The sequence below is a fragment of the Pteropus alecto genome, unplaced genomic scaffold (assembly GCF_000325575.1).
Source record: "Pteropus alecto unplaced genomic scaffold, ASM32557v1 scaffold40, whole genome shotgun sequence".
NCBI classification, from domain to species: Eukaryota; Metazoa; Chordata; class Mammalia; order Chiroptera; family Pteropodidae; genus Pteropus; species Pteropus alecto.
The window spans coordinates 7,987,039-8,013,175 of record NW_006431919.1 but is presented as its reverse complement, the minus strand read 5'-3'; the positions used below and the strand labels follow the sequence as shown (position 1 = coordinate 8,013,175).

Below are 26,137 nucleotides of genomic sequence, written 5' to 3'. Positions count from 1 at the left end.
TTCTTCCTTCTTTTTTTCCTCACCACAGCCATTGTTCAGAAGCAAATTGGAAATCTGATAATTAGGCCCTGACTCACAGTGTAGTATTAGAGTCCCGAGCCAAAGTTCAACACCCTGAAATGAAATTTAAACCAATTAATCTGTTAGATTTTTATCGCTTGTCCGTGTTTTCTCAGCAATTCCCCCAGCACGTGGCCTTTGATCAACTCTCATACAAACGCTAAAATGTGTGCCTGCTGCTAGCAAGATGGGAATGACATTAACATGGCACTCATAAAACAATCAGAGCAGAGAAGCCCTCAAACAGACAGGGCATAGTAATATTTAATAAAAGCGCACACATAATCTTCGGAATTAGCATTTTGTGCCTTGCAGTACCTTTGGGAGAAGAGCTTTTATTTGTGGAGTGATCATTATTATAACAAAGAAGAGCTACCTAATAATTTCCACTTTAACTCTGCAACGTGCCATGAGCGTTTCAGAGCCATTATGCTAAACCGTGGTGGGGTAATCATGTTATTGTCGTAGTTTGAAGGAAGGAAAATCTCCTCTACTTTGGTGGCTGTTGGGGGTGGGGGGTGAAGGAGAAAAGAGGCAAAAATAAAAATACCCTAAAGTTTTTTTTTTTTTTTTTTAATGAGGTTTACAGCCAGGAACTGGCTTGCTGTCTTTGTGGATATCCAGAGTGTGAAAATTCATTGGGGAGGAAGAAAGAATCTTTTATTAATTAAATCAAGATTTGGCTGGTGAAAGTGGTTTTGTAGTCAAACCCCACCCCTCCCCCATTTCATAATATTTTCTTGGAGATAGAATTGTATTGATTATTACTCTCCTGGGCTGGATTGAATTCTTTTATAAATTTCTTCACTTTCAAATTCCACTGAATACGTCCACTGTGACTATATTAAAAACTATCTCTTCTTGTCCTCCCTCTGCATGTCTCTGGATATCCTGAATGAAAGAAAAACAAGTCTGGCTATTTCAGATGTTGTCTGAGCTTTTTTTCAGAGAAAATTGACCCAAAAGGAAATGGGGAAGAGAGGCTCAGGATATGTTACTAAGCTCAGCCAGGCTTTTTAATATCAATTTGCCTTAAAAAGTACAACACTTATCTCTCACAGAATTAAGTGCTCAGTTGGTACTTAACCTTTTATTATTGTAATGTATTACCTTAATATGTGCTCATGGAAAAAACTCCAACCCTACAAATATCTACAGAGTAAAAGTTAAAGTCTCCTTTCTCTGTCGAAACCTCACTCTAGTCACATTCCTTTCTGATACAGACCCTCTGAGAACAGTTGGTCTCTATCCATCCTTCCAGACCTTTGTCTGTCCTGCCTGTTCCCACGTAACTGTACACATGCATGTGCACACACATGCATTCACTTATGCATACACAGTCTCATATGTATCATTTTTAAATAAACACGATCACACCATTCTCTACAAATTATTTTATTTTTTTACTTCCTAATGTATTTTGACATTTTTCCATGTCATTTTATAGATTTTTTTTCATCCATTCTAATGACACTCTTAATAGTCTATAGAGCGGATGTAACATAATTTATTTAACCACTCTCTGGGGGTACCTAGACTCTTGGATATTTTACTGTCAATACTGCTGTGAACATTTGGGTGCCTGTATTTGGGGATGTATATGCAAGTATTTCCTGGGCTGCTGTTAGTCTGACAAGTTTGTTTGTGACTAGATGTAACTTCTAGAAGTTACATTTACCCACAAACATTTTGTTTGGCCAACACATTTAAAATATATATTGAATTAGTTGCCAATATTTAAAGAGTGGGAAAAATAGGGGTTCCAGTGTTCTGAAAGATCAGAAGACCAGACTACACTGGGCCTGCTTTTGTGTGGAGTTACCAAAAGCTGGAGCTGACATCTTTACATGGGCACATATTCCGCATTTCACCAGCGCCCTGTCATTTCCCATTGCTTCCCCAGTTCTGAGTGTCCGTGGCCATCCATATCATGCTCGTTCTGAGACCTTGAGCTACTTTATTCATTTGTGCTTCTTGACCTGGTCTGTGTGGATCTGTGAGTTAACAAACGGCATTTTGGCCAGATCCCTTTAGCTAGGCACAGTGTTTTCTACCTTGTGCCATTGACATTGTAGAGTTCTTTGTATTGGGAGACTATCCCATGCATTGTTAGATACTCAGCATCCTTGACCTCCAGGTACTAAATGCCAGTAATATCCCTTCCCCACCCCTCTCTCTCGGTGGGACAGCCCATAATTCCTTTGCGTATCTTCCAAACTTCCCTGTGGGGAAATACCAGAGGGCTCCCTCTCATGACTGCTATGACATACATGGATATAGGGACACCTTTAGAACCCCCTGAGGTCTAAATTTAAAAAGGGCTACCCAACTTACCTGTTCTACGAATGGCATCTCATCTCTCAGCAGGGGCAGGGGATGGCGTTGAGTACAGAGGCAACGTGGATGGAGAGGTGTGCCCCTTTTTCCTGGATACTTCCTTCAAGGCTTTTTCTTTTTCTCCAAAAAACCAAGAAGATAGTGTCATATATTGTCTCCTTACCACGTCATCTCTGGAAGCTTGATGGTCTTCCTTTCTTCTGACTAGTTGCCATGTAACTGTGTTTCTGGGCAGTCGCTCACAGAATTTGAAAACATTATCATTTTCTTGAGTAAAGTTTTAAAGCACATGTGCACACACACACACACACACACATACGCACACACACGCACACACACACGCATGCCTTTTGTATTTTACCAATAACAAAGGGAAAGAAGGGGGAGGCTCAAGTCTAAAATGGGCAGGTCTTGGCTCCACTATTGTAATACCTTCACTGTAGCAGGCTCTCTCAGAGGTACCAGCATACTCTTCTGCCTCCTCCTCTGCAGCGATGAGAAAGCCAGGATGAGACCACACTTGTCTAAAGAAATATACTTACGTGGTTAGAAAAATAAAATTTAAAAAGGTGAAAGAAATCTGCAGGCTAATACAGATATAAACACCAAGACTCCTTTGTAGCTTATGAGGGAAATCACAGGGGCTGCGTTTAGTGATGCCATTGGATTCTCCACTTGGCCATCAGGCAGGATTCCTTAAAGACCAGTTCAGTGAATTCAATACTCTATTATTCTCAGAAGTATCCAGGGATATGGGTACACCTTTGCTACTCCACCCTAGCAACTAAATATACTGAGTTAGAAATTAAGAATTAAGATTTTAAGACATAAACTAGAATGTTTCTAATTTGCTTTTAAGAATTATACATACTTGTTCGATGTAGTTTATTTCCCTTATAAATTGCTTGAAATCATACATTATATTCTATCATTGGTTTAGGAGTACTGGATCATGCATTTAAGCTTTTTTTTTTTTTACGTTTAAAGAAAAATTTTGTTTAAAAAAATGTCCTATGCCTGTGGAACTCTGATCACAACCTTTATATGTGTTAAAAATGTGACAAGAATGTTCAAGTCATGAATCATTTACGGTTTCTTGATTAATTATTTTGTTTTTGGGAGAAAGTGGAGGAGAGAAAAGGCATCTGAACTACCCAGTTTTAGTTGTAAATGCATTACAATGAGTTCAGCCAACATGAAATGTTTAGTTTGGATATTTCCTAATTTCTCTGTGCAATTTTATAAGATTAATTTGAATCAAAATCAAACTCATTCTACTTGTTTGTGTGGTGGCACGTGAGCAATGGTCCCACTGGGCTGGACTTAATATTTTCTTTTCTTCTTGCAAAAGTTAAAGCATGACATTTTGCCAAATTTGTCAAAGTCCAATAATTTTTTTTGCCAGTTTTTTTTTCTGTTAAAATTAACTGGTACTCTCACTGGCTTCAATACTTGGAAAGTCAGTCTTGGATACTTACTAAACTTTTTGTTCAAGAGGAGGGTCTTGTCCTCTCTCCTTGTACAATATATTCCTTGCTTTAGAATTTTGCTTTGTTCCCGTTCATGAAAGTAATCATGAGACAAGTGGCGTGTCATCGTGGAGTTAAAAATCCTCAGTGGAAAGAAGGTGCCCTCTGAGAGATTTCAAAAACATAATCCTACAATTACATTTATGCCCAGCAATTCTGTTGAAAGTACACCATGCTCACCAAGCAAACCACCTCCAGTCTGTTTGGAATTACAGTATTTGCAAATTATTTCCCTTCTCCAAGGGCCATTTATAATGGAAAAAGGAGAGATATGAAATTTTGAAAAAAGTCAGTTCTAGAGTTTTATGCCTGGGAATGACAACAAAGCAAAGGTCATGGTTCTCTGTGGTTCAGCCCTGACTCAGCTACTTGGTTACATAATTCACCCCGAGTGACCTGCATACTCTGCATCTATAAAATGGGATCCATGACATTTAATGAAAAAAATCTTAACGATTTTTAACGAGGAATGTTCTATGTTAGTGTTACAGACAGAAGGCATGGAACAAGAATTATTTCTTGCTCATGCCTCCTCTTTTACTGCCCACTGGACAGAAATGTTTATCTAAAAACTTACGAGTTTTCTTTTCAGGAGATATATTTAACTATGAAGCAATCCTATAAGGTTTCCAGTGTGTCCCGAAGAGTCACCCATTTTTCATTTTTTGTAATCTTTAGCATTTCATAAATTAAATTTGCTTCTATGTTTGAAGTTGTAAGATTTCTAGTTTTAAAACGATTTGGTTAAAAAAAAATATATGTATCTCGACAGAAAGAATGAAAAGAATGCTTTTAAAAACTGAAATTTCACCCTTAGGTTTCAGGTCCTAATGAGGCTAGGAAATGCTGCGATCTTGAGGGACTTTCTGTTAGTGAAAAGATAAAAGATTTTTTTTTTCTCAACTCTTCCATCATTAAAGTTTGGTTCTAACAGCAGACTCCTTCTCTTTTTCATGTGTGTTGAAAAGCAGCTACTCCCTGTATCAAAGCCATCAGCCCGAGTGAAGGATGGACAACGGGAGGCGCGACTGTGATCATCATAGGGGACAATTTCTTTGATGGGTTACAGGTCATATTCGGTACCATGCTGGTCTGGAGTGAGGTAGGTGTTGTCTGAACATTAATATCTAATAGCTTGGTCTAGTTGAGGATACTGTCTACACTTGAATTTCTAATAGAGTGTGTAGAATTTAGTGGTGCCACTCTGGGTGGGCCAGCACTAGTCTATAGAACTCTGGGGAACGAGGTAAGATGGTCTGGGTTTACAAGGAGGCAACGCTTTCTGCTGGAATGACTTCCATCCCCTGGACCATAAGCCCTGGGAGAGTTTTTGTTTGGTCATTTGTCCTGTTGGGCTTACCGTGGTGTGGAGGTCCAGCTGTGTTTTGGGATTGGAAGAGATACACAAAGTCACAAAACCTATAGGAAGAGCCTCGTTTAAACTCTAGCTAGTTAGCAGTCTGTGAATATTTGTAGATAGAGTCTATTGTAGGCCCATCTTCAAGGAACATCATTTGAATGACAGTAATAATTTAGGTGTAGATGGTTCTTCACTTATTCAATGACTCTTCATGAGAAATTGAGTGATTTGTCTGAGGCACCTAAAAGAACCCAAGGCCTTTTCCAGCCCTGGGAGTTTACAGGTCTCGGGCACCTCAGTGTGTGACTGCAGCCATATGAGATGACTGCATTCTGTTTGTGTAGTGCTTTCCAAGCACTGTGATCGTTATTTTAACCCACCAGTTGACTTGCCTGGCAATAATCAAATGAGCTCAAGGTTACTAAATGTAGACATCACCATTATGTAGTCACCATGGCAACCTTGCCTTTGTTTTCTAGATTCTAAGCCTAGATTTCTTAGCCAGTGTGCTTGGGACCCCTTCTTTTTCACCTCTCCAAAGTTTACAATAAAAACAATGTTAAGGGCTACCAGATATCATAGAGCCCATGCATCTAACTTGCTTTACAAGTAGTCATATGAATTGCTAAACTTTATTGAGACTTATAGATAGGCACTGCGCTGAGCTCTTGACACAAATCATCTCAATCTTCTCTCTACACCACGAGGTAGAGTCTTAGCATGTATTTTTTTTTCTTGGTAAAGATACTGAGGCTTAAAGATATATAGTTACATAACGTGAAAGCGGCCATCCAAGGAGTGAAAGTGATATGTATGTGGCCACACAGAGAAGTCAGTAGCAGAACTGGAGCCAGAACCCAGATTTTTAATTTCCATTTCTAGTTGTCCTCCCATGACACCACTGTTAGTCCATCTAGATATTTTATTTGTGTTTTCTCTTTAGAGGGGGCCATAGAGATAAGCAGTTAAGACTGTGATCATTGAGTATATTTATCTTTCCAAAGCAGAGCCTGTCCTTTTTAAGCATTCTCTGTGCACTTTTCACTGCCAGTAACCACTCAGGCAAGCCCCTTGCCAGCCCACGCTGTCGCTGCCTTTGTATTTCTCATGCAGCCAACAAGCGGTATGCACTTGGCCAGAGAATCAAAGCTTTAATAAAGCTGAATCAAGGATGGGCTTCTCAGTCCACCAGAATAATTGTTGTCCAAGTTGGAACATCCCAGGCATGAAAGGTGAACTGAACTCCCCCTGCTGACTGTACCCCATTCTTCGTTGGAATTATTGGGTTGTAAAATTAGAAGCATCACATACATGGCACACTTTGCTGCCAACCTGGTGTCTTCATCCCTGCTGAAGACAGCTGTCTTCACAAGCATGGCCTCTCCCATGTCCTGTGGGCTGTATCTATATCCCTTTCTATCCATCATTTCTGTTACTTATGGAAATTGGAGAAGAGAAAGAATCAACAGAAAATAGACTTCTTGCTCCATGTCACTGCAGTCAACGTAAGGTCTGAGAAGTGGGACTTAGAATTGGCCGTAAGTCTTATCACCCTCTGAGACTAAGGAGGGTTAGTCTAAAGCTTCCTTTAGAACCTCATGCCTGTCTTAGCCCAAGGGCAGTACACCAGATGTTGAAAAAGGACTTGGACCCACCAGGACATCATTTACATCCACCTTGTTCTGAGTCAAGGTCCCCCTGTTTCTTCTCAGTTGCCTCACTTTCTTGCTCTCTTTTGGGAACAGGTAAAGGAGGTTAAATTCTAACTTAGATGTATTCAAATTACTTTAGAGAACCGTTTTTATAAAACAAAATAGATAGAAGTCATAAAAAAGAAAACCTATTAAGGCAATACCTTTGTCCTCCTCCCTCCTCTGTCCCTCCACTGTAACTGCCTTAAACGTACCAGAAGCCCCTCTTAATGGGTCTGGGTGGATCCAGCCAGGAGGTGGGAGTGAGGGATGCATGCTCCTTCTTCGCCCATCTGCTCCTCCCAACTGCTCTCATTTGTAGCTATGTCATAAATCAACTATGACCCTTTCTTGGTGGAAACCTAGAGCGTAGATTCCCAAAATGATTGAGCAGATGTAAATCCCCTTCAGTATGAGCAGGTGGGTGTCTGAATGGAGGAGTTTAATTTGGGCTGTTATCATGATAGCCCCGACATTCAGAAAAGTAAACTGCAAAGGTGAATATTTTTTGTTAATATTCTAAACTATTTATATATTTAGATTTTCATACAGATATGATTTCTCCCCTCCCTTTTACTGCAGGGAGAGAATTTGGTATTGCTCCAAATAAAAAAAAAAAGATCTATTGTACAATGGTAAGAAATTGAGAAATAGCTCAAAGTTACTAAGGGTTTATTATATATAGGCACTTTATAGGTATTACTTTATTAAATCCTAATGATAGCCCTCTGTTAGATATTTTCATTATTCCCATTTTTTATTAGTAAACTGGGTGTCAGAGAGGTTAAGAAACCTGCCCAACATCACAGCTCGATAGTGCTAGAGATGGGATTTGAACTACAGGGTACAAATTTTACAAAAGAAATAAAAGCCCAGATAAATGAGAGAACAGATAGAATTCTGAGAGAGGGAAGAAGAACAGAAAGAGGAGAGAGGAAAAAAAAACATGCAGTGTAATCATGGTGGTGTAGTAGAAGTCGTAGTAATTACTGTGGTGGTTTTTTTAAATCAAATAAAATTACATAAATGTCTTTTATTTTGGTAAGGCAGAAAATACCAATCAATTTTGGGACCATTTCTCTAGGCTTCCATTGGATAGAATGAGAATTTAATACAGTGACTATTTAAGAGAAGATATCTATGAAAAAACTATGGAAAAATGTAGAGTAGGACTTAACATTCACTGAGCATTTAGTTCCTGCAAGGCACTATGCTAAGCATTTGGTATGGCTCCCATGCAAGCCTTATAACATCTGTATACCATGTTGTCCTCATTTTATTGATGATGAAATTGAGACTTGGGAAAGTTAAATAAGCTGTTAGTTATCAAGTGGCAGAAGTGGGGTTTGAACCCAGAGAGTCCAACATACATGATTTAGCCTATGCCTAAATTTTATCCCAAGCGTTTTGCTGCATCGGCCCATGGTGTAATGCCCACCACTGCCATTAATACCTTGTGCTGGGGGCAGCTTGACAGTGTTACCTTCAAAGCTGTGGCAGGCTTGGCATATAGAGAATCGGAGGTCAGAGTGGTCCCTCCATTTTCTAGGTGTCTGTGTTTCGGATTAGAATCACCAGCTTGTAGGAAGATTTTATCCTTGTGCACGATACATGCCTTGTGTTGGGGGAGAGGACGACCTCTTCCTTCATCTATAAGTCACTTTAGACAAGACAGTTAACCTGTTTGGACCTCATCACTAGAGTAAGATCCCTATCTATCTGGAGTCCTTGTTCCCTGACCCCATGGTCTCTTGAAATTATGCCACCTCCAAAATCTAGTACTCCTAATTTTAAATGAACTTTGATCTCTTCTCCATTTTCTCACTTTTTAGCCTAAAGCACTCAAGAAGCAGACTGGTGGGACAGGCAGGCAACATTTTAGATTAGCTGCTGATACTATTATTTGGAGCCTTTTTTTTTTTTTTTTAACTAAAGCATTTAAAAAAGAGAGAAAATAGGACTGGCTTAATTTATTCTCTGCTCATTTACTCTATTCTATGCTCTCTCCCTTTCAACAAAATCTTTTGCAAATGAGTAGTTTAGTTCATCTCACTGATGGCCCCCTGAGGGTTTGGAAAAAGAAAGGTCAGGCTCCATTGCCCCCAACTTTGGGGCTGCAAGCTCTCAAGTTTAGGGGGAACCATGTGGCCTTCTTGTGAATTTGGTTCATCATCTTTGTTACTTTTTTTTCATCGTTTCTTGCTCTTTCTTGTTTCCCTCTTTTTGAAAAGCAATTTATTTTATTGATACTCTTGTGCTTATCCTGCCTTACCCCAAAAAGCTTTTTAAAATATCTGTAGAGTTTTACATATAAACCCAAGAAAACCAACAGGGTTGATGTGGACTAATTTTTAATGAGATCTGAGTTTTTTCTTGACCAGAGATGTATTGGGTTGTTTTTGCTTTTCCACTAACATGTGATTTTGAAGAGGAAGGGGCTACTGGTTTGTAGAGCTAATCGTTATTTTACTATTTCCTTCTGAATTCCTCTAATTTCTAAAACTGAGTACTGATCGGCATGCCTGCTAGGTGTCTAGCACTGGGATAGGTACTAGGATGATTAAAGCTAGGCTTTATGGAGTCTAATGTTTTATTTGGAAAAACAACTCGCTCCCATGAAGCAAATTAGAGAGTTACATAACATATTTATATAATCTTAAATTTGCAGCTGAAAATTTGAGACAAGGTTCAAGAAGGCAGAGAGAATGGTATAGTCAGAAGTAGACCGTTTGCATAAACAGTCAACAAGTTCCTGTTATGTACGAACGGTCTCTGTGCAATGCATTTTAGGCTCTCACGAGCCTTTTATTTAACCACTGAAATCTCTTGAGAGAATTTATACAGCTTAAGGTATTTAAGCTTCCTGTAAAAAAAGTGCAATGGTGGAATTGGCCAGGAGCAGAGGGTGGAGGGAACTGAAGGCAGACAATCATCCAAGCAAAGATTTAGATTGCATGAGGTAGCAGCGGGCAAAGAGCCAGTCATGAGACCAGGATATTAATTGCAGTCCCTCCATTGCCCAATCAGAGGATCTAGATTTTGGTCAGTGTTGGCCACTGGGCCTCAGTTTCCCCATCTGAAAATGAGAAGCTTAAACTAAATCCTCTTGGAAATCAGTTACAATTCGAATAATTCCTTTATCTAACATTGACTCCCTTGAGAATTCCTCCAAAGTGAGAAGGAGGCAGTGATGATGGGTAAGAAGTAGCTTCTTTTCTTACACTATTGTTCTTTACTTTTTTTTAGAACATACTTGCAATCTATAAATATCATGGCTATTTGCAAAAGGATTATTTGAACTTTATCAAAAACCCTTTAATTAGCCACAGAATTGGATCTTGCTATTGATATGTCTTCAGTCAATATTTTTACCTTTCACACTTCAGATTCTGGTATCTGAGATAAACTTGAGACTTATACCACAATGTTGCTCTAATTCATCTTCCAGTTAATTCTATGGAATACTGCATACTAGTTACATGGGAGATTAAGGAGCGAGGCTTTTTTTGGTAAGTTTGGGAAATGTTGAGTCAAATAAATTCAACTGGTCCTTGGTCTAGGGCTTTGCAAAGCTTTGGAGTTATTGACGTGCACTGTGAATACCTAAAATGTAGTACACAGCGTGTCCCAAACTCAGTGACCACATAACCTTTTTTCAGGAATCATCTTATAGGAAGATATATTGATGATGGCTGAAGTGCATTTAGACTTCATATTAATGAAGTAAGGTCATGAAATTCAATCATGACATGATTGGGCTGGGATAGATGTGAGAGAATTGCCTGAGATATTTGCAGAGTATTATTCAGTTTAGAGCTATTATCCTTTTATGCTGCAAGGCTCTGAACAAAATTTCTGTCATATTTTGCACCTAGTTTTGGTTAGTGCACCCTTGACATTAGACGCCATGTGAATTTGTAGGACAGCTAGATTTAAAGATTGCCGGGTCACTTAGCTCAGATGAGAGAAGCCAGAGTTTCATCACTGTGTGAAACAATTAGCCTTACACAGGGGTACATATTGTCCTTTTCATCCTTTTGAATGTGTGTTTTTTTTTCACCTGCATTCCCAGAGAAAGGAAGTCAAAAGAAGCTGCTGTGGAGAGAGACCTATGGGTGAATTTAGTTGGGCAGTTTGGGTCTGAGAAGCAATTTTGCTGCTTGGGTCCAAAAGTTGAAAAACTAGGTTTTAAACACAATTCTTGATTTTCTTTTTCTTTTCTTGCTATCTATCTCTACCTTTCATTCTTATTTGTGCGTATAGCTCAAAGGAAGGATTGTAAATAAACAATAGTATTTGCTCCTCTGTGACACGAATGAATGAATGGCTGCAGCTCATATATGTTCCTACTGGAAGTTTCCCAGATCTCTTTGTCCAGCCTTGATTTTTCTTGAACCACATGTAGAGTCAAAAGATTTTGGAGGCTTTGGAGAACCTCTCCAGTCATCAAGCGCACCTATTTTATCTTGGAAGTGAGGAAAAAGAGGTTCTAGAGCCACACAGTGACTTGTCCTGGGAACGCATTAGCTCCTTAGTGCTGAGAGGATGGCTCAGTTCTTCTGACAGTGACCTTAGGCAGGTTTCTCTTGTACCAGGCTTTCTCATGATATTTCCATAGTCTTTTAACAAACTTCTTTATTTTTACCAAACTTTTCCAAATTTTATACATGCTAGCATTGGCATTTTAACAACTGTTATCTATACCACATTTATATGAGAATCGATTACACTTAAATCAAAAAGAAAATTCAGAAAGATGTAGAAAGACAGTATCTCTGATATCATCTCTCAAAATTTTATAATATAAATTGGGTGTTATGTAAATAGCTGGTCACTTCTTTTACCTATATCGAGGCATGCATGTATAAGTTTAATGAAAAGTTGATTAAATGCATCTGTTTAAAATAACTCATAGTTGCCTACTTTTTCCTAAATATATAAATTGCCAAGTCTATATTGAACCTGTACTTAATGATCACATATTAAGTGGAAGACACTTAATGAAAAATTATAAACTTCATTTGTAAAGAATAAAAAGAGCAGTCCGAATCAGTTGCATTAAACTTTGAATATACTTTGAAGAACACTTTCAAGCCCAAGTTATTTTTTTGGGAAATCATTTCTAAACGAGCCAGCATATTTAAAAAAGATTAAAAATAGTCTAACAACCTTTTTAATATAGTTACATAGTTACAACTATGCTCATCTTATTTCTAAAAATGTTTTAGTCCATATTTTTATTTTTAATGACTAAGGTATTTGTAATTTATCCTCTATGTCAATAATTATGAGATAGTTAAAAAGGATTTTAAGATGACATTTTCAGCTAGTAGTTTACGGTGCATTCAGGAGGTACACGCATATGCCTGTAACTTGAAAATGGAAACCACAGAAGTGTGATGCATTTCTAATTTTAACGTGAATCAAAGACAGAATTCACACCTGGCTGCAGTCATGTGACTTTTATGAAGAAAATGGATATATATATATACATAGTGTTCTGTTAATTTCATATGTGTGCTCAGTGCTAATTGCTGGAATGGCTCCCTGGTGGTCTGTTCTAAAACTTTCCTCCTTCTACAACCTTAGTGGCTTCCTCTTTCTTAAAGCCACAATGCCTTAACTTTGGGATTCAAGCACAGCCCCTTAAAGCTCTGCCCTTTCTTGCAACGTCCTTCCCCGCTATCCATCTTAACTTATGGTCCAGTTACATTTGAGTTGTTAGCGGCTCTTTATACCCACAGTGATTTTTTTCCTCTGCACTCTTGTCTTGCTTATGCCATTCCTCCTTCCACAATGCTTTTTCCTTCTTTCTGTGCCCAATCCTTCTGTCCCTTAAGATCTAGACATTTTCCCTCACAGCTCCAGGTATTGAATGTTTCTCTCTCTCTCTCTCTCTCTCTCTCTCTCTCTCTCTTTTTAAAAAATTTCTTCATGGCTTTATCTCTACCATATTATGTTCCTATAAATTGCACTCATTAATTATTGTTATTTAAGGAGATGCTCTCTCTCTCGGAGGCAGGATCCATGCTAAATTCAGCTTAGTCTCCTCCAGTGTCTAACAGAGCCTTGCACATGAGAAGCATTAATTTCTACAAAATACATGCACTATTTCATGTGTTCATTCATTCATTTGTTCATTTGAACAAATGCTTATTAGCAACTGTTGTATTCAGTGATGCTCCACAGTGTCAGTACTAGATAGGTAGATTGCAGTTTAGTTTTTGTCAGTGCGTGTGTGGTTAGGTAGTTTATATGTAGATAAATTTATTGTGCAATAAGGATGCACATAAATACCTTCGTGTAAATCTGTCGGTTATGGTGAGGATTAAGTAGTAATAAAACTAATACATTTAAGTGGTCGATACCAGTGAGACCTTCTCCTAAACTCATTACAGGCATTAGATCAATTAATTCTTATAATAATCCTAATTAGATAGCTAACACCTCTCCCTATCCCACCTGTCTTCCTGGGTAATGAAACTGAAAGCCAGAGAGGTTGAGTGACTTTCCAAAAGTCCATAGCTGGTAATTTGCAAAGCTTCGACTTGAACCAAAGTCCATCTGACTCTAGATCTATCTCTTAATTTTCTAATAAGAATATAGCAAAACCTATTTATCCAGAGAAGATCATTATATACAATAACTTCAACTCTCCAAATTGAGCATGAAACCAGAAGTAAGCTAAATCAATCAATCAATCAATCAATTAATTAATTAATTAAAAAAATAACAGACTTTGGGGTAACCAGAACAGCAATTTTTAACAACCTATGTTCTCTATTTTCCCAGGTCATAGCAAATTAGATGGAGCAAACTGGAGGTAGGTTGTTGGAAGTAGGCCCATTGACAGCAGAAGTGACAGCTTAATGTCAGGGGCAGAGATGGAAAACCTGAAAAGCAGATGCAGAAGCATATTACTGTGCAGCACATTAATGACTATTCATAATGACAGTGGCCCTGAGTCATCAAGAAAGAAATGGCAATTATATTTAATATATTCTTTCTAAAACAGTGGGGTGTGTGTAATGCATCCACCAGACTTCCAGTGAATGCAGTTGTGTGGCCTAGTGTTAAAAGGGGTTTGGCTTCAGTTTTCTGTAGAGCTTGCCTCTTGAAGGGACATGTTAAATGAGGAATTACTGAATATATGTGCCAGTATCAATGTATACAGTATGCAAATATGAACTAAACCACAAACAAATGTTAGAATGAGTCTCTATGCAGTATCTTATAGCCTTGATATCCTTTTCTTAGAGCTTTGAAAGACTCTGAAAGTCTTTTAATTAAAGGTGAATTCGTTCCTTGCTATCCCATCTATCGGTCTTTTGGATCTTATATTTTTCTTTCCTAATTCCATAGGCAAAGATTCTGCCTGGCGAAGGGCCAACTTTGATAACAAACATTCAGCCTCTTCCATACATGTATTTGGCTTTGCTTTTTCTTTTATATTTTAAATTTCAAAAAACAAAACAAACAGACAAAAAAGGAGCAGGAGCCCAGGACCCTAAGACATTTGGAATGATGATCCTTCTTGATTGGATTTAGAAAAACAAGCCTTGAGAAAGAGCTCATTGTGTAGTCTCAAACCACAGGGGCTGGCATTGCTGGTGTCCAGTCCTGTCCTTCTGGAATACTCCGGACCTCAGGAACTCACCAGTGCTTTTCCAGTTCCCAGATGGTCAGGATGGGATCCAGTCTTTAATGGGGCCCAATTGGCTCAAGATTTACATCCTGGGAAGCGAGCTGGAGAAAGTTTATTTAAAAAATAAATTACTGAAAAATAAATAAATAAATCAAGCCACAAAACCAAAGGTAGTTGAAGTATAATATATTTATTTTAGCTTTTTTTCCTCACAAACTTGTTATTTTGAAAGATGATCTTGTTGTTGTTTTGTTTTGTACAATTAACTGCATTGATTTAGGGACCTGGCTAGTTTCTTGATCAGAAGAATTGGGCAGTATACTTTTGTGAAGACTTATTGAGGATACCAGGAAGTTTGTAGGGACAAAATAAAAAGATTTTCTTTCTTTAGTAACAAAATTTTTAAATAGGGTGGTATAGATTATTTATGTTTTTTTTATAGATTAATAAGGAACTTTATTGAATCTTTATTCTAATTATTATTGGTAATTAATGGCATCATGACATTATTTATTCAATGTCCAGCAAGTATTTATTGAGTGCCTACTAATTCCCAGGCACTGTTAAAACTGGGAAAATAGTAGTGAAATCAAGTAGGACAAAATTTATTTCCTTGTGGAGCTTATGTTCTAGTTGTGGGACCCAGACAACAGATAGGAAAATATATCTACATCTTTCCACTATGTATCTGTGTCTATGTCCACATGAGAGAAATTTCAGACACCGTTAAGAAATACTGCTGACTATTCAAAAGCTAGGTTTCAAATCCCCCATTTAACTCAATTTCTGAGACTTTAGTTTCAAAAGTCTCCTCTGACATTTATACATAAAGTTTATCTTTGGGAATTCATGTGACCCAACATATTTTGCTAAACATCGGTTTAAAGTTATTTTGTTGAAGGGACAAAAGGAAACCAGAATGTTTGTGAAACAGTAAATGCCTCCACTGGCTTTCTCTCACGTTCCCTGAGAAATCATATACTGCCTTTGAGACTGGCAATTCTTGGGAATGAAAAAAATATGTGTTAGGGAACCCAGAGAACTCTGATTAGGGAACAAACCAGAATATGCTGAGGACCTCAGGAGAGCAGCTGGCATTCCTTGATTTATATCGTATCCACTTCAGGGGAATAGAGATATTATATGGAGGTTCAGCCAGTGCAGTCACCACGATTATACACTTTTTATATTTCAACTTCCTTTAGGAACTCCTGAAAATAATATTTTTAAATGCCATCTTTAACTACAGAAAGGTGAATGTTCCAGAGCAGAGGGAAAATATGTTTGCTTGTTTGGTCACTACCACTGTGGTGTCTCTTTAAGAATTCTTAGCTGGTTGGGTTTTGAAGCTTTAATTATGCTTTTATGTTACACTTTCCTTATTTAAGTGTCTCCTTCATGTCCATCACTCATCACCTGCTGCCTATCTCAAAAGAGATGGATATTATTATTCTAATTGAGGAGAAGGGAGAATGCTGTGAGACTTATTAATACATAAATTAAAAAATTAATCTGGAAAGTGCTTTAGGATCCCTAGAGAAGCTCAACCTAAACACAAAGCATGTTTGACATTATCACAAGCACTCCCACAGAGCAGATAGTTCGGTACATTATGAAATGAGTAAACTGAGGCACAGAGGGTGACAGTGGGTGAAGGGGCCAGTGTACCTCAGAACCCAGACACGTAGAGGGATAACACCTAAAAAGTACTGTACCAATGTCCACTTTAGGCCTTTTCTAGGCATAAGTGTTTATTATTTTTCCAGAAAAGAAACCTTCCCTTCCTTTTACCCCTTCTCTTTAAATCTTTGCTTGTTTTGGACTTAAAAAAACAAAAAACAAAAAACAAACTTTCTAATGGTGAAAGTGATTAAGGCTAAAATATTAAATCCTAAGGCTAGTACTGAAAAATCACTGGTGCGCTTTCTAGTAACCCCAGGTATTTTTTGGCTTGGTGGCTTGGAACTTCATTTTGCATTTATTTCATATGGACCTATTGGAAAACATGCATAAAGGCTTATCTTGGAATGGGTTTACTGTTTTGCTGAGAAATAATTCTCGGTTAGCTTCTCACCAATGAGAAAGGTTATTTCAAGTACCTACCATGTTCCCAGAACTTTTGAGGATATTGGAGACATGGAGGACCCAATCCTCTTCCCAAGGGTAGAAGTAGGGTGAAAAGTACGGGTACCAGCAATTATGGGAAAACAATAAATGGTCATCGGGAGGGGCAACTTTAGTTGGATAATGGCAGTCATTAGGCAGGCAGGCTTATTGCTTCTGATTGGTTTCTTGATTCTATTTCTTGACTTGCCTGAAACTCATTTTTCGGATCTGTGAGCCAGCTAATGCCCATACCTGTCCCTAATACTACAGGACAGAAGTCACTGAAGGAGCTTCATACAGTATTTGGCACATTGTTAGAAGACAATGAAAGGTCATTGCTGCAGAAGTCACCACCACTGTCTACTTAGTGTGAGCTAGAGTGATTCAGAGAGTGGCTCTTAGAGAAGAAAGTAGTTCCCAAGACTTGCTGGTTTTTTTCCCAGAATTCTACATTTCGATTAACATGTATTTTAAAATGCGAGATAACTCTCATTTGCCTACCCTGCAGGTCATACTTTCGATACTGCAAGAGGCTTTCATAACAACTATTTGCAGACTGTCCTCTCCCATGCCACTCCCAGACTCTGCAGACAGCCATTTAGGAGTTTTGCATCTACCTCCACACAAGCCCACAACCACCATGCATCCACGGAGGAGTTCCTCTCTCCTGTTTCTTGCTCTTCTGTCCAGGACAGGCCCCATCCACCGCCCACCCCCCCACCCCCCGTCACATCTGTGCTCCATCTCTCTCACAGCCACACCTTCACTTTGCACCCAGAAGCCGCGAGGAGCATGCCTCACATAGCCGACCAGCACAGGCCTCTTCTGCTCTTGTGCTCTGGGTCTGGAGGAAATGCTCATATGAGCAGCTCAGATGGAGCATAATTACTGCAGCCAGTGTGTCCTCGGTGTGCTGGAAGCCTCCCCAAGGCCTTGCAGAGACCATGTGTGCTTCTTCTCTCTTTGTAATGCCACACTTAAAAACTATTTCTTCTGATTATAATATTAGTGCATTCTTACTGTTGAGAAGTGAGAGAACTCAGAGAGGGATGCAGGGAAACCAAACTTACCTGTAACTTTACCATCTAGTGGTAACTTCTCTTTACATTTTGATGATTTTCCTTTTAGTCCTTCCTTCATGCAGATACGTATCTAATTCTTATATAATCACAGGCAATTGCACAAAGCTAATGGTATTCTATTTTGATCTTTAGTAATATTTTCTTCATAATAAAAGCATTACCTGCAAATGTATGAATTTATTTATTCCAGAATTATTTATATGATTCTTATTTCCTGTGCACACACTCATGCACCTCCCCCCACTGCCCCACACACAAATACACGTACATATGAGGAGGAAGAGAGTGAGTGAGAATACGAATCACATCAAGCCAGAAATAAACACTGTTAACATTTAGTGCTGAATTTTTGTGGGCTATGTTTTTAGTATTATTTTCTTAACCTTTTTTTTTCTTTATTTCATCTTATCCGTTCTCACTGGAGTCACGGACCTTTGGACAGCCTCTTCTTTTTCACCATGTAGATGAAATCTGAGCAGTGGTCTCAGGCAGGGACCTTAGTGCTGTTCTGGTGCATAATTAATTTTAAGATCAACTTTGTTAGGGAATGAGAGTTAAACATTATCAGGTTAAGAGCAGTGAACTCTTATGAATAGAAATTACTGTATCTAATAGAATCAAACATCTAGTAGAATTCTGACTTAATTTCCATAAGTATTTATTCCAGAAATATTTTGGAAATATCCCATTATGTAAGGCATTAATTTAAAAGCTTCAGAGGATATAAAATATGAATTAAACCCTGTTGCTGATCTCAGGGACTATCTAATGGAAGAAAGATTGTGGGAAAATCTTTATGGCACAAAGAAAGTAGGATGCTAAGTGTTATAGTATAAATGTCATAATTATACAGATTCTTACAAAAGTATAGGTGACTCTGTCTCTTAGGATCAGGTAAAACTTTTGGAAGAGAGATCATATGATCAGGGTCTGAAAGAACAAGTCGAATGTGAGCAGGGGAGAGTTTAGGCAGAGAATGATGTGAGCAGAGCAAAGATGTCCAGTAGGGATGTGGTATACTCGACTCTCGAGAACGCAGAAAGGCAAAGTGGGAAGTTTGACCAAAAAGGGAGATTGGCTGTCAGGTCTAGAAGCACCTTGAATATTGTGCCAAGGAGTTTGAAATATACTTTACTGCATGCAAAGGGGACAGTTGAGACAGTTGTGGGTTTGAGTCAGAGAATGACACGATGAGGTTGTATTTGAAGAAGATAATCCTGGTGGAGAAAGCAGAAGTAGTGGGAGAAAATTCAGAGAGCAATTACAATATTGTAATAGTCTGAGTAAGAAATAGTGACAACCTGAATGAGAGAAAGTAGAGAAGCAAAGAGCCAGTGGAGTTCAGTGGGGGAAAAGTCAACATGGCTAAAAGAAAAATTGAAGGGAGAAGTAAAGATGATCCCAAGTTTTCTATTTTGGGTGCTTCGAAGGCTAGCATTCCCTTAACTGAGAGAAGGAACACAAGAGCAAGAAAAATATTAATAGGTAAAGATAAATTTAGCTTGGAACTTGTTGAGATTGAGGTAGCAATTAGATATGTTTGGGAGATTCTATTACTCTGTTGCTAATAAAAATGTCATGCTTGACTAAAGAGATCAAAGCTACAGGTGTATATTTGGAAGTGAATTTAGCTGAAGTGGTTGAGCCAATGAGTGAACTCAAGAAATGTTAGGCAAGTAAAAACAGAAGAATATATAGAACAAAACTTGTGAAATTTCTATAATTAATAATTTGTCAGAAAGGAAAAGTTAGCAAATGAAGAAAACAGGAACCAATGAAAAAGACAAGAGGTCTGGACAATGCTTATTTACTAAGAGACTGGTTTCCTTCCTAGTGTTTCACATAATTTTGGTTAACTTGTCTGACTGTCAGCTTTTCTAATCGGGAATACATATTCCACAAGGATGGGTTTAAAAGACAGTGAATGTGAAAGTGCTTTGGTAAACCATTAGACAACTGCAAGTTGCAGGTCTTATAATTAGTGTCACAGAAGTGAAGAAAGTAGAGACTTCCAAGATGAGAGAAAGTAGGGTCAGATGCTACAAAAGAATATTTAATTTTAGCTCAACTCATTTGGTTTGTAACTTAAGGAATTTAAATCAACAGAGGGAATTTGTTCTTTAATCACTTAGTACTTAATATTTCCTAAAGTATGGGGCACGTGTCCCTGGTAGTACAGGAGACAATTTTGGCTTTGACACAGACGGTAAGTAGAACTGAATCATACAGGGAGAAAGTCATTCTCCTTTTGTTTCTCCTGTAATTCTTATGATTTGTGTTAAGAGAGAAAGCCTCAGTTGAAGCAAATAATTTGGTAACACCTAGCACTAACTAATCTCTAGCTAGACTTTAACAACGTCATATTAACTTTAAGGATACCATCGGTAATGCCTTCTTGTTTTGAGACGGGATACCAGTTTTCTAGTTATGGTAGTGATAGAAAGTTTCCTTTTAAAACATTATTTTAAACAAAAAGGTAATCATTTTTTTAAAAAAAATATTAAGTACATATTTGTTTAGGTGGTATTTAGATATGGCAAAACTGAGAAAGTGGTATTCTGATGATGGAAGTTTGGAAAATTTAGACTTAAAAAGACATCTTTATTTATTTATTTGCTAATATCTTTCCATTTCAGAGCACTTCTTCCCTCTGTTGCTTAGAGTGACTTAGTTCTACAGGTTGGAACAATGTGGGGATTTTATCCTGGGATGGGAGAGGGGGGAACCTTAGGTTCTAGACTTCCAAATCCAGATCCTGTTTTTCTCCTAAGATGTTGAATCAATTTTTGAAGTCACTAGACTTTTCTGGACTTTTGTGTCCTGAGGTATTGAAATGAGAGTATTAGTTTTAAATGATTGCTAGCATTCCTTTGAGCGATACCTTCTATCAATCTCTGAGTGATTAGTAAATAAGCCTATACTTTCAAATTGATAGACATTAGATAAAAAGTTTTTCCTCTGTCAGCCATCAATATCATGTATCACTGCCAGACTGTTCTCAGACTAACATCCACAGCTAGAAAAAACATCAATGAATTCATTCTCTAATGATGATTCATATTCTACCTCATTCATGAAGAATAGTTATTTCAAGAAGAAATCTCTGCTTTAGTTAGAGCGATTGACTAGAATTGAAAATGAAATTATAAATGAAAATTTGTTTCAATTTTCTAAGCCTAATGCTTTATGCCAACACCCCACTCTCAAATCAGTAGTTTCATTGCAATCATATCTAATCAATTCATCAAGGCCATGAGTTATGTTCCTCAGGGTAGCAACTCATAGGTAATAAGTCCTTATACTTAAAAAGACATCTTCACTTATTTATTTGCTAGTATCTTTCCATCTTTTAAAATTTATTTCCCCTGAGGAAAGGAAAAGCAGGTGAAATATTTTCTAACTGGCTGAAAGTTCTCCTAAGTATTATTGTGAATTATTGTTACTCTACATCCCAAGTAATTATTAAATACAAGCATACCACCTATTTGAAATATAGCAATATGGTGCTATATTGCTATCGAAAACAGCCAGAGACTAGGCAGTAATGAAAAATGGATGTAGCATGGGGATGGAAAACACACATACACATAGACTTTGGATCTGAAAAATATGAGTTTGTTACTACCTTTAAAAAGTTTCCATGTGAACAATTTCTTCTCTATGATTAGATAGGAAGTATTTGTCACACATACACATAGACTTTGGATCTGAAAAATATGAGTTTGTTACTACCTTTAAAAAGTTTCCATGTGAACAATTTCTTCTCTATGATTAGATAGGAAGTATTTGTCCCTCTTATTTTTTGAACTACATCGATGTCACTCTTCGCTCTAACAAGAGGATGATCTTGTATAAGCAATTTGCCCATTTTAAGATACTGTTTTCATATCTGGGAAAAAAAAGGAATAATAACACAAGCCATTGTTCTTCCAAATTAGTGTTTATATGTAAAATTCTCAGGAATGTAGTAGATACCTCCTAGGACCTCAACAAGTGTTAATTTCTGGCATTGCAATAGCACTATCTGAATAGCTGAGACTAAATATGCACTTGATCTTGGAAGATCATCTTTTACTGCCCTTCAGAGCCTATTTCCTATTCTCTACACAATAGTAAACTTGATTTTGAGGTTTCAGTGCTTACAGATTAGAAGAGCAAATTAGGAGGGGCAAAAGACACCAGGCAGAAAAAGACAAAGAAACTAAATAAAACAATTTAAAAACAATAGCCATCTGGGGCCGTTTGGTATAGGGTAAAACAATCCCTGATACCTCCGTAGTCACTTAGGGCTTTTCTACATTACTGCACGATATAATAAGGGGTATTCCAAATGATGATCTTGATTTATCAAGGCTAAATTAAATTACATATACTTTGCTTATTTTAGAACACATAAAATGCATTTGGGAAGAATTTCAATATGAAAAGAACAAAATTTTAAGTAAACATTTTTTTTTGTGCTTTTATGGGTAAATCCTTAGTTATCCAAAACACTCAGCCCTGGAGATGATCTCAGTCTCCAGGGGCTTCAGAATTATCTTTTGTGTGTCTCCAGCAATTCTATGGAAGAAGTTAGGCATTTCTAATTACTAAGTTAAAATGATTTTTAGGCCGATAGCCTTTTCTTCATGTTTCAAGAAAGAGCAGAAATTACTTGTAGAAATTACTTGACAGAAATTACTTGTAGACTTGAGCTGTACTGACTTTCTTACATTCTTTGGGACTCTGTGTTAGACAGCTTACTCAGGCAGGACCCAGGGGCTGGCATTCATGGGCGTTACCTTGATTCTCATGATGTCACCTGTAGTTCTCTCATTGTGTCACCTGTGAGTCTCTGAGCAAAACATATGAATCGGGCTTGGCTTGTACATGAAAACAAAAGCCCTTTCTAAATTATACCCATAAAAACAGCACAAACATAAGTTAGTGCAAATTCAAGTGCTAACCCAGGATAGTCTGGCTCAGTACCACAAATAGTGAGCTAAATGGATCTGAAAGGAATCGAGTAGCGGGCAATTGCAGTCAACATAGAGGACGTATAGAATCCAGCACCATCCGAGGTCAACCAGTCAAATACCAGGGCTGGATTTTTCAAAGAACCAGATAATGCCAGTTTTATGGCCACTAATAACATTTTAGTTATATAAACAAAGATAAGAGTAATAAAAAATAAATTCTGCTTCACAGTGTAATCTGATTGCCAGCAGGGCTCAGAAATGAACTTTCTCACTGAGCACGTGGCATCGTATAATGGACCAGTGACCGCTCCGCAGCTCCCTCCCCGACCTTCCATTTCCCTTTTATGGACAGCCCTTAGTTCTGCCAGATCCATAAGCTATTCCAGGGAGCCAGGTTCTTTGGTTTCCCCTTTAAAGCTTTTTGATTGTGCCTCTGGTAGTTAATGCACCAAATGGTCGGCAGGGCCATTTCATATGTGTGCTCTGCAGCTAATCAGAGTGCCCTGGCCCAGTGATCTCCTGCCTCTGTGTTTTCCACATGTTTAGGGGCTCAGTTCAAACACCAGGCCCACTAACTTCTGGAGAGGCATGGCAGAGCTTAGCTCGGAGTGGGGCGTCTGCTTCAAACAGAGATTTTCCAAAGGATATCCTGTAGTAGATAAATCATTTCATTAGGCCACGTTCACTCTTCAAACCAGGAAGCAGAGTGCCTGCCGTGTAGGAAAACGCTGATAAAGTTGTTACAGAGCACTTGTAAATATTGTTGTCAGTGTCTTTTATACAGGTCCCACCAAGATTGTATTTAAACATTGACAGGTTAATTATGTGTTTTAAAGCTTTGTTTATTGAGAGCTGATAGGAGAGCTGCAAAATGAGTCCTTTACATATTGCAATGACAATCTTTCTCCCCAAATGTCTCTCCTAGTTGATTACTCCTCATGCCATCCGTGTGCAGACACCTCCTCGGCACATCCCTGGTGTCGTAGAAGTCACATTGTCCTACAAATCCAAACAGTTCTGCAAAGGGACTCCAGGAAGGTTCATTTACACAGGTAAGAACCACTGCAGATGGTGACAGAGAGCTCCCTTGGCCTCGTGGGTCTTTCACTTGATCTTGCATATATAAATGTGTATTTTATTTTTAAATCTAGTTTCTGTTAACACCTGCTTGCTTGCTTTCTCCATTTTACCATGTGTATGACCAAGGAGTTGCTGTTACTGTTTTATTATCATCATCATCATCATCATCATCATCATTCAAGAATTCATATGAGTGTCCATGTTGAATGACAGGATTTGTTGAAATAATTATTTGGATGTCTGAGGAAGCAACCTGAGAAATAAGGGAAAGGGACAGAAGTGCTAGACAAATCATGAGTCTCTGGGTGTTAAGCCATCTGTATTGCTTTATGGAGCAGGGATGTGTTTTAATGGACAGTTCAATTTTCTTCCAGCCTGGTCATAGTGTTTGTATTAGAGACAATGGGCAGTTTTCATATTTAATTCTGGGTTGGTACTTTCTTCCCCTATCAGCTGAAATTGGAACCTGGACCTGCTGTGTGGTACGAAGCTAGGGTTACAGGATAAATGTGAATTCTCTGTCATCGATGGAGAGAACCAGGCAGGTTCTCTGTAGATACACATCGAGTGCATAGTCTGAGCACCCATTGTGTACTTCAAGAGATCCCCAGGTCGTAATGTGCAAACCACAGATCCAGGGGCCTGTCTAGAATTCAGATTCTAATCCAGTAGCTCTGGGTGGTACATGTGGCTATGCATTTCTGACATGCTCCTAGGTGAGGCAGATGCTGCTGGTCCAAGGACCTCACTGGGACTAGTGACTTTCTAAGGGCTTCTGCTTAGTACCAGTGATCTCTATGTAGCTGTCGCCAGGAACTCGTCCCCTGTTTCTGTCTTCATTCAATAAAGGACCAGTGCACTGAAGAGATAACTCTGTTAACATGTCCTAATTATAACCATACAATTAAATGGACAGATTTTATTTCACTGTGACATTTTGCCTCAAAACATCTTTCCTTTTGTGTTTTAATACTAGGAACAAAACCAACCATACTTCTTAATCTCTCTCTGTCTCTGTCTCTGTCTCTGTCTGTCTCTCTCTCTCTCCTCTCTCTCTTCGCTCTCTCTCTCTCACACACACACACACACACACACACATGCACATACATACACACACACACACAAAAATTATAAAAGCAATTAATGCATCCTGACCCTTGGAAATGCCTCCCAGCCCTTTAAACAAAATGCAGGTTTGGTGCCTGCCTGACTATTAGTTTTAGTTAATTGAAAATTATAGGATTGACCCAAGAGGAAAATTTTGTTTGCACTCCAATCACTTTTACAAATTAAGGAAAATTACCACAATTTTGTTTAGCTAAGGTTTCACACTGAGTTCAAGAAATTAGCTCAGCCATCCCAACAAAGTCAGCACTTTGTTACTGAGCACTTGAAAAATAATAGTCTATCTGGAGTTTTGTGGTGTATACAAACGAAGCATAGAAAAAGCTATGATGCTTTATAGAAGTAGGCCAAGTGTTTTTAATTAGGCTCATTGGTTCAGCGTAAGTTTTGAAGAACAATCAAACTAGCAGATTAGCTGTTTCTTTTAAAGCTAGGATTTCTTGCCATTCATTTTTCCCATGAGAACTTCCACATAGCACTATTTTTTTTTTTTTTTTTACAAGCCTCATTATGGGCCTGCAGGAAAAGGACCAATTGAAACTTCTGATACTGTCACATTCCCCACCATCATTCCGATGGATGGGAGTTTTTCACAATGTTCCTCATTGAACTCGGTGTTCTGGAACATATTACAAAACCACAGAGGCCAAATGTTTTCTCTGAGGAGTTTGGACTCTGTTTTTGGCCGAAAACATTTAGGCCTCGCTGGCTGCTTATTTACTCTGCTATTAAGAACAAGAAAAGGAGAAGAAAAAGAAGAAGAAAATGATGTGTGGTGTGAGGTGTGAGAGGTAATCAGGCATGATTCCGCTTTGGCGACAACGTCTCTGCCCATTAATGGTTCCATTTTGTGGTCAGGTCTCATTTAGAAGAAATTATTTTTAATCAGTGTTCAACAAAATATCCCCTTGAGCCACCTGGCCATAAAAGCAAAAAAAAAAAAAAAAAAAAAAAGTTGTCCCCATTAAATTACTTAACTTCTCAAAAGAAAATAGCTAGGGACTCGTCATTATTTGGAATTTTTTTTTTAACCATGAAAAAAATTGCCATTAATTTAAGAAATCACATCTTAGAGTACCTGTATCATAGGATAATTAAGATCAAAGGTAGAAGTGGCAGATCTGCAAGTCCAGCAAAGTAGTTAAGGATAAGAGAGCGAGATGC

The 26,137-nt window shown here is 38.2% G+C and overlaps 1 protein-coding gene across 9 annotated transcripts in view; it reads left to right on the top strand.

Moving 5' to 3' along the window:
* The window catches only part of EBF1 (early B cell factor 1), a 372,164-nt gene that overhangs the window by 269,063 nt on the left and 76,964 nt on the right, over positions 1 to 26,137 (top strand). For 5 of the 9 annotated variants that reach the window (XM_015585196.2, XM_015585198.2, XM_015585197.2 and 2 more), the window contains 2 exons: positions 4,898 to 5,028; positions 23,694 to 23,820. In XM_015585196.2, the coding sequence (XP_015440682.1) occupies positions 4,898 to 5,028; positions 23,694 to 23,820 (258 nt within the window). Of the gene's footprint in view, positions 1 to 4,894; positions 5,029 to 23,693; positions 23,821 to 26,137 lie in introns of all 9 variants that reach the window. The other 4 variants (XM_025043179.1, XM_025043180.1, XM_015585194.2 and 1 more) reach the window with 1 other exon arrangement.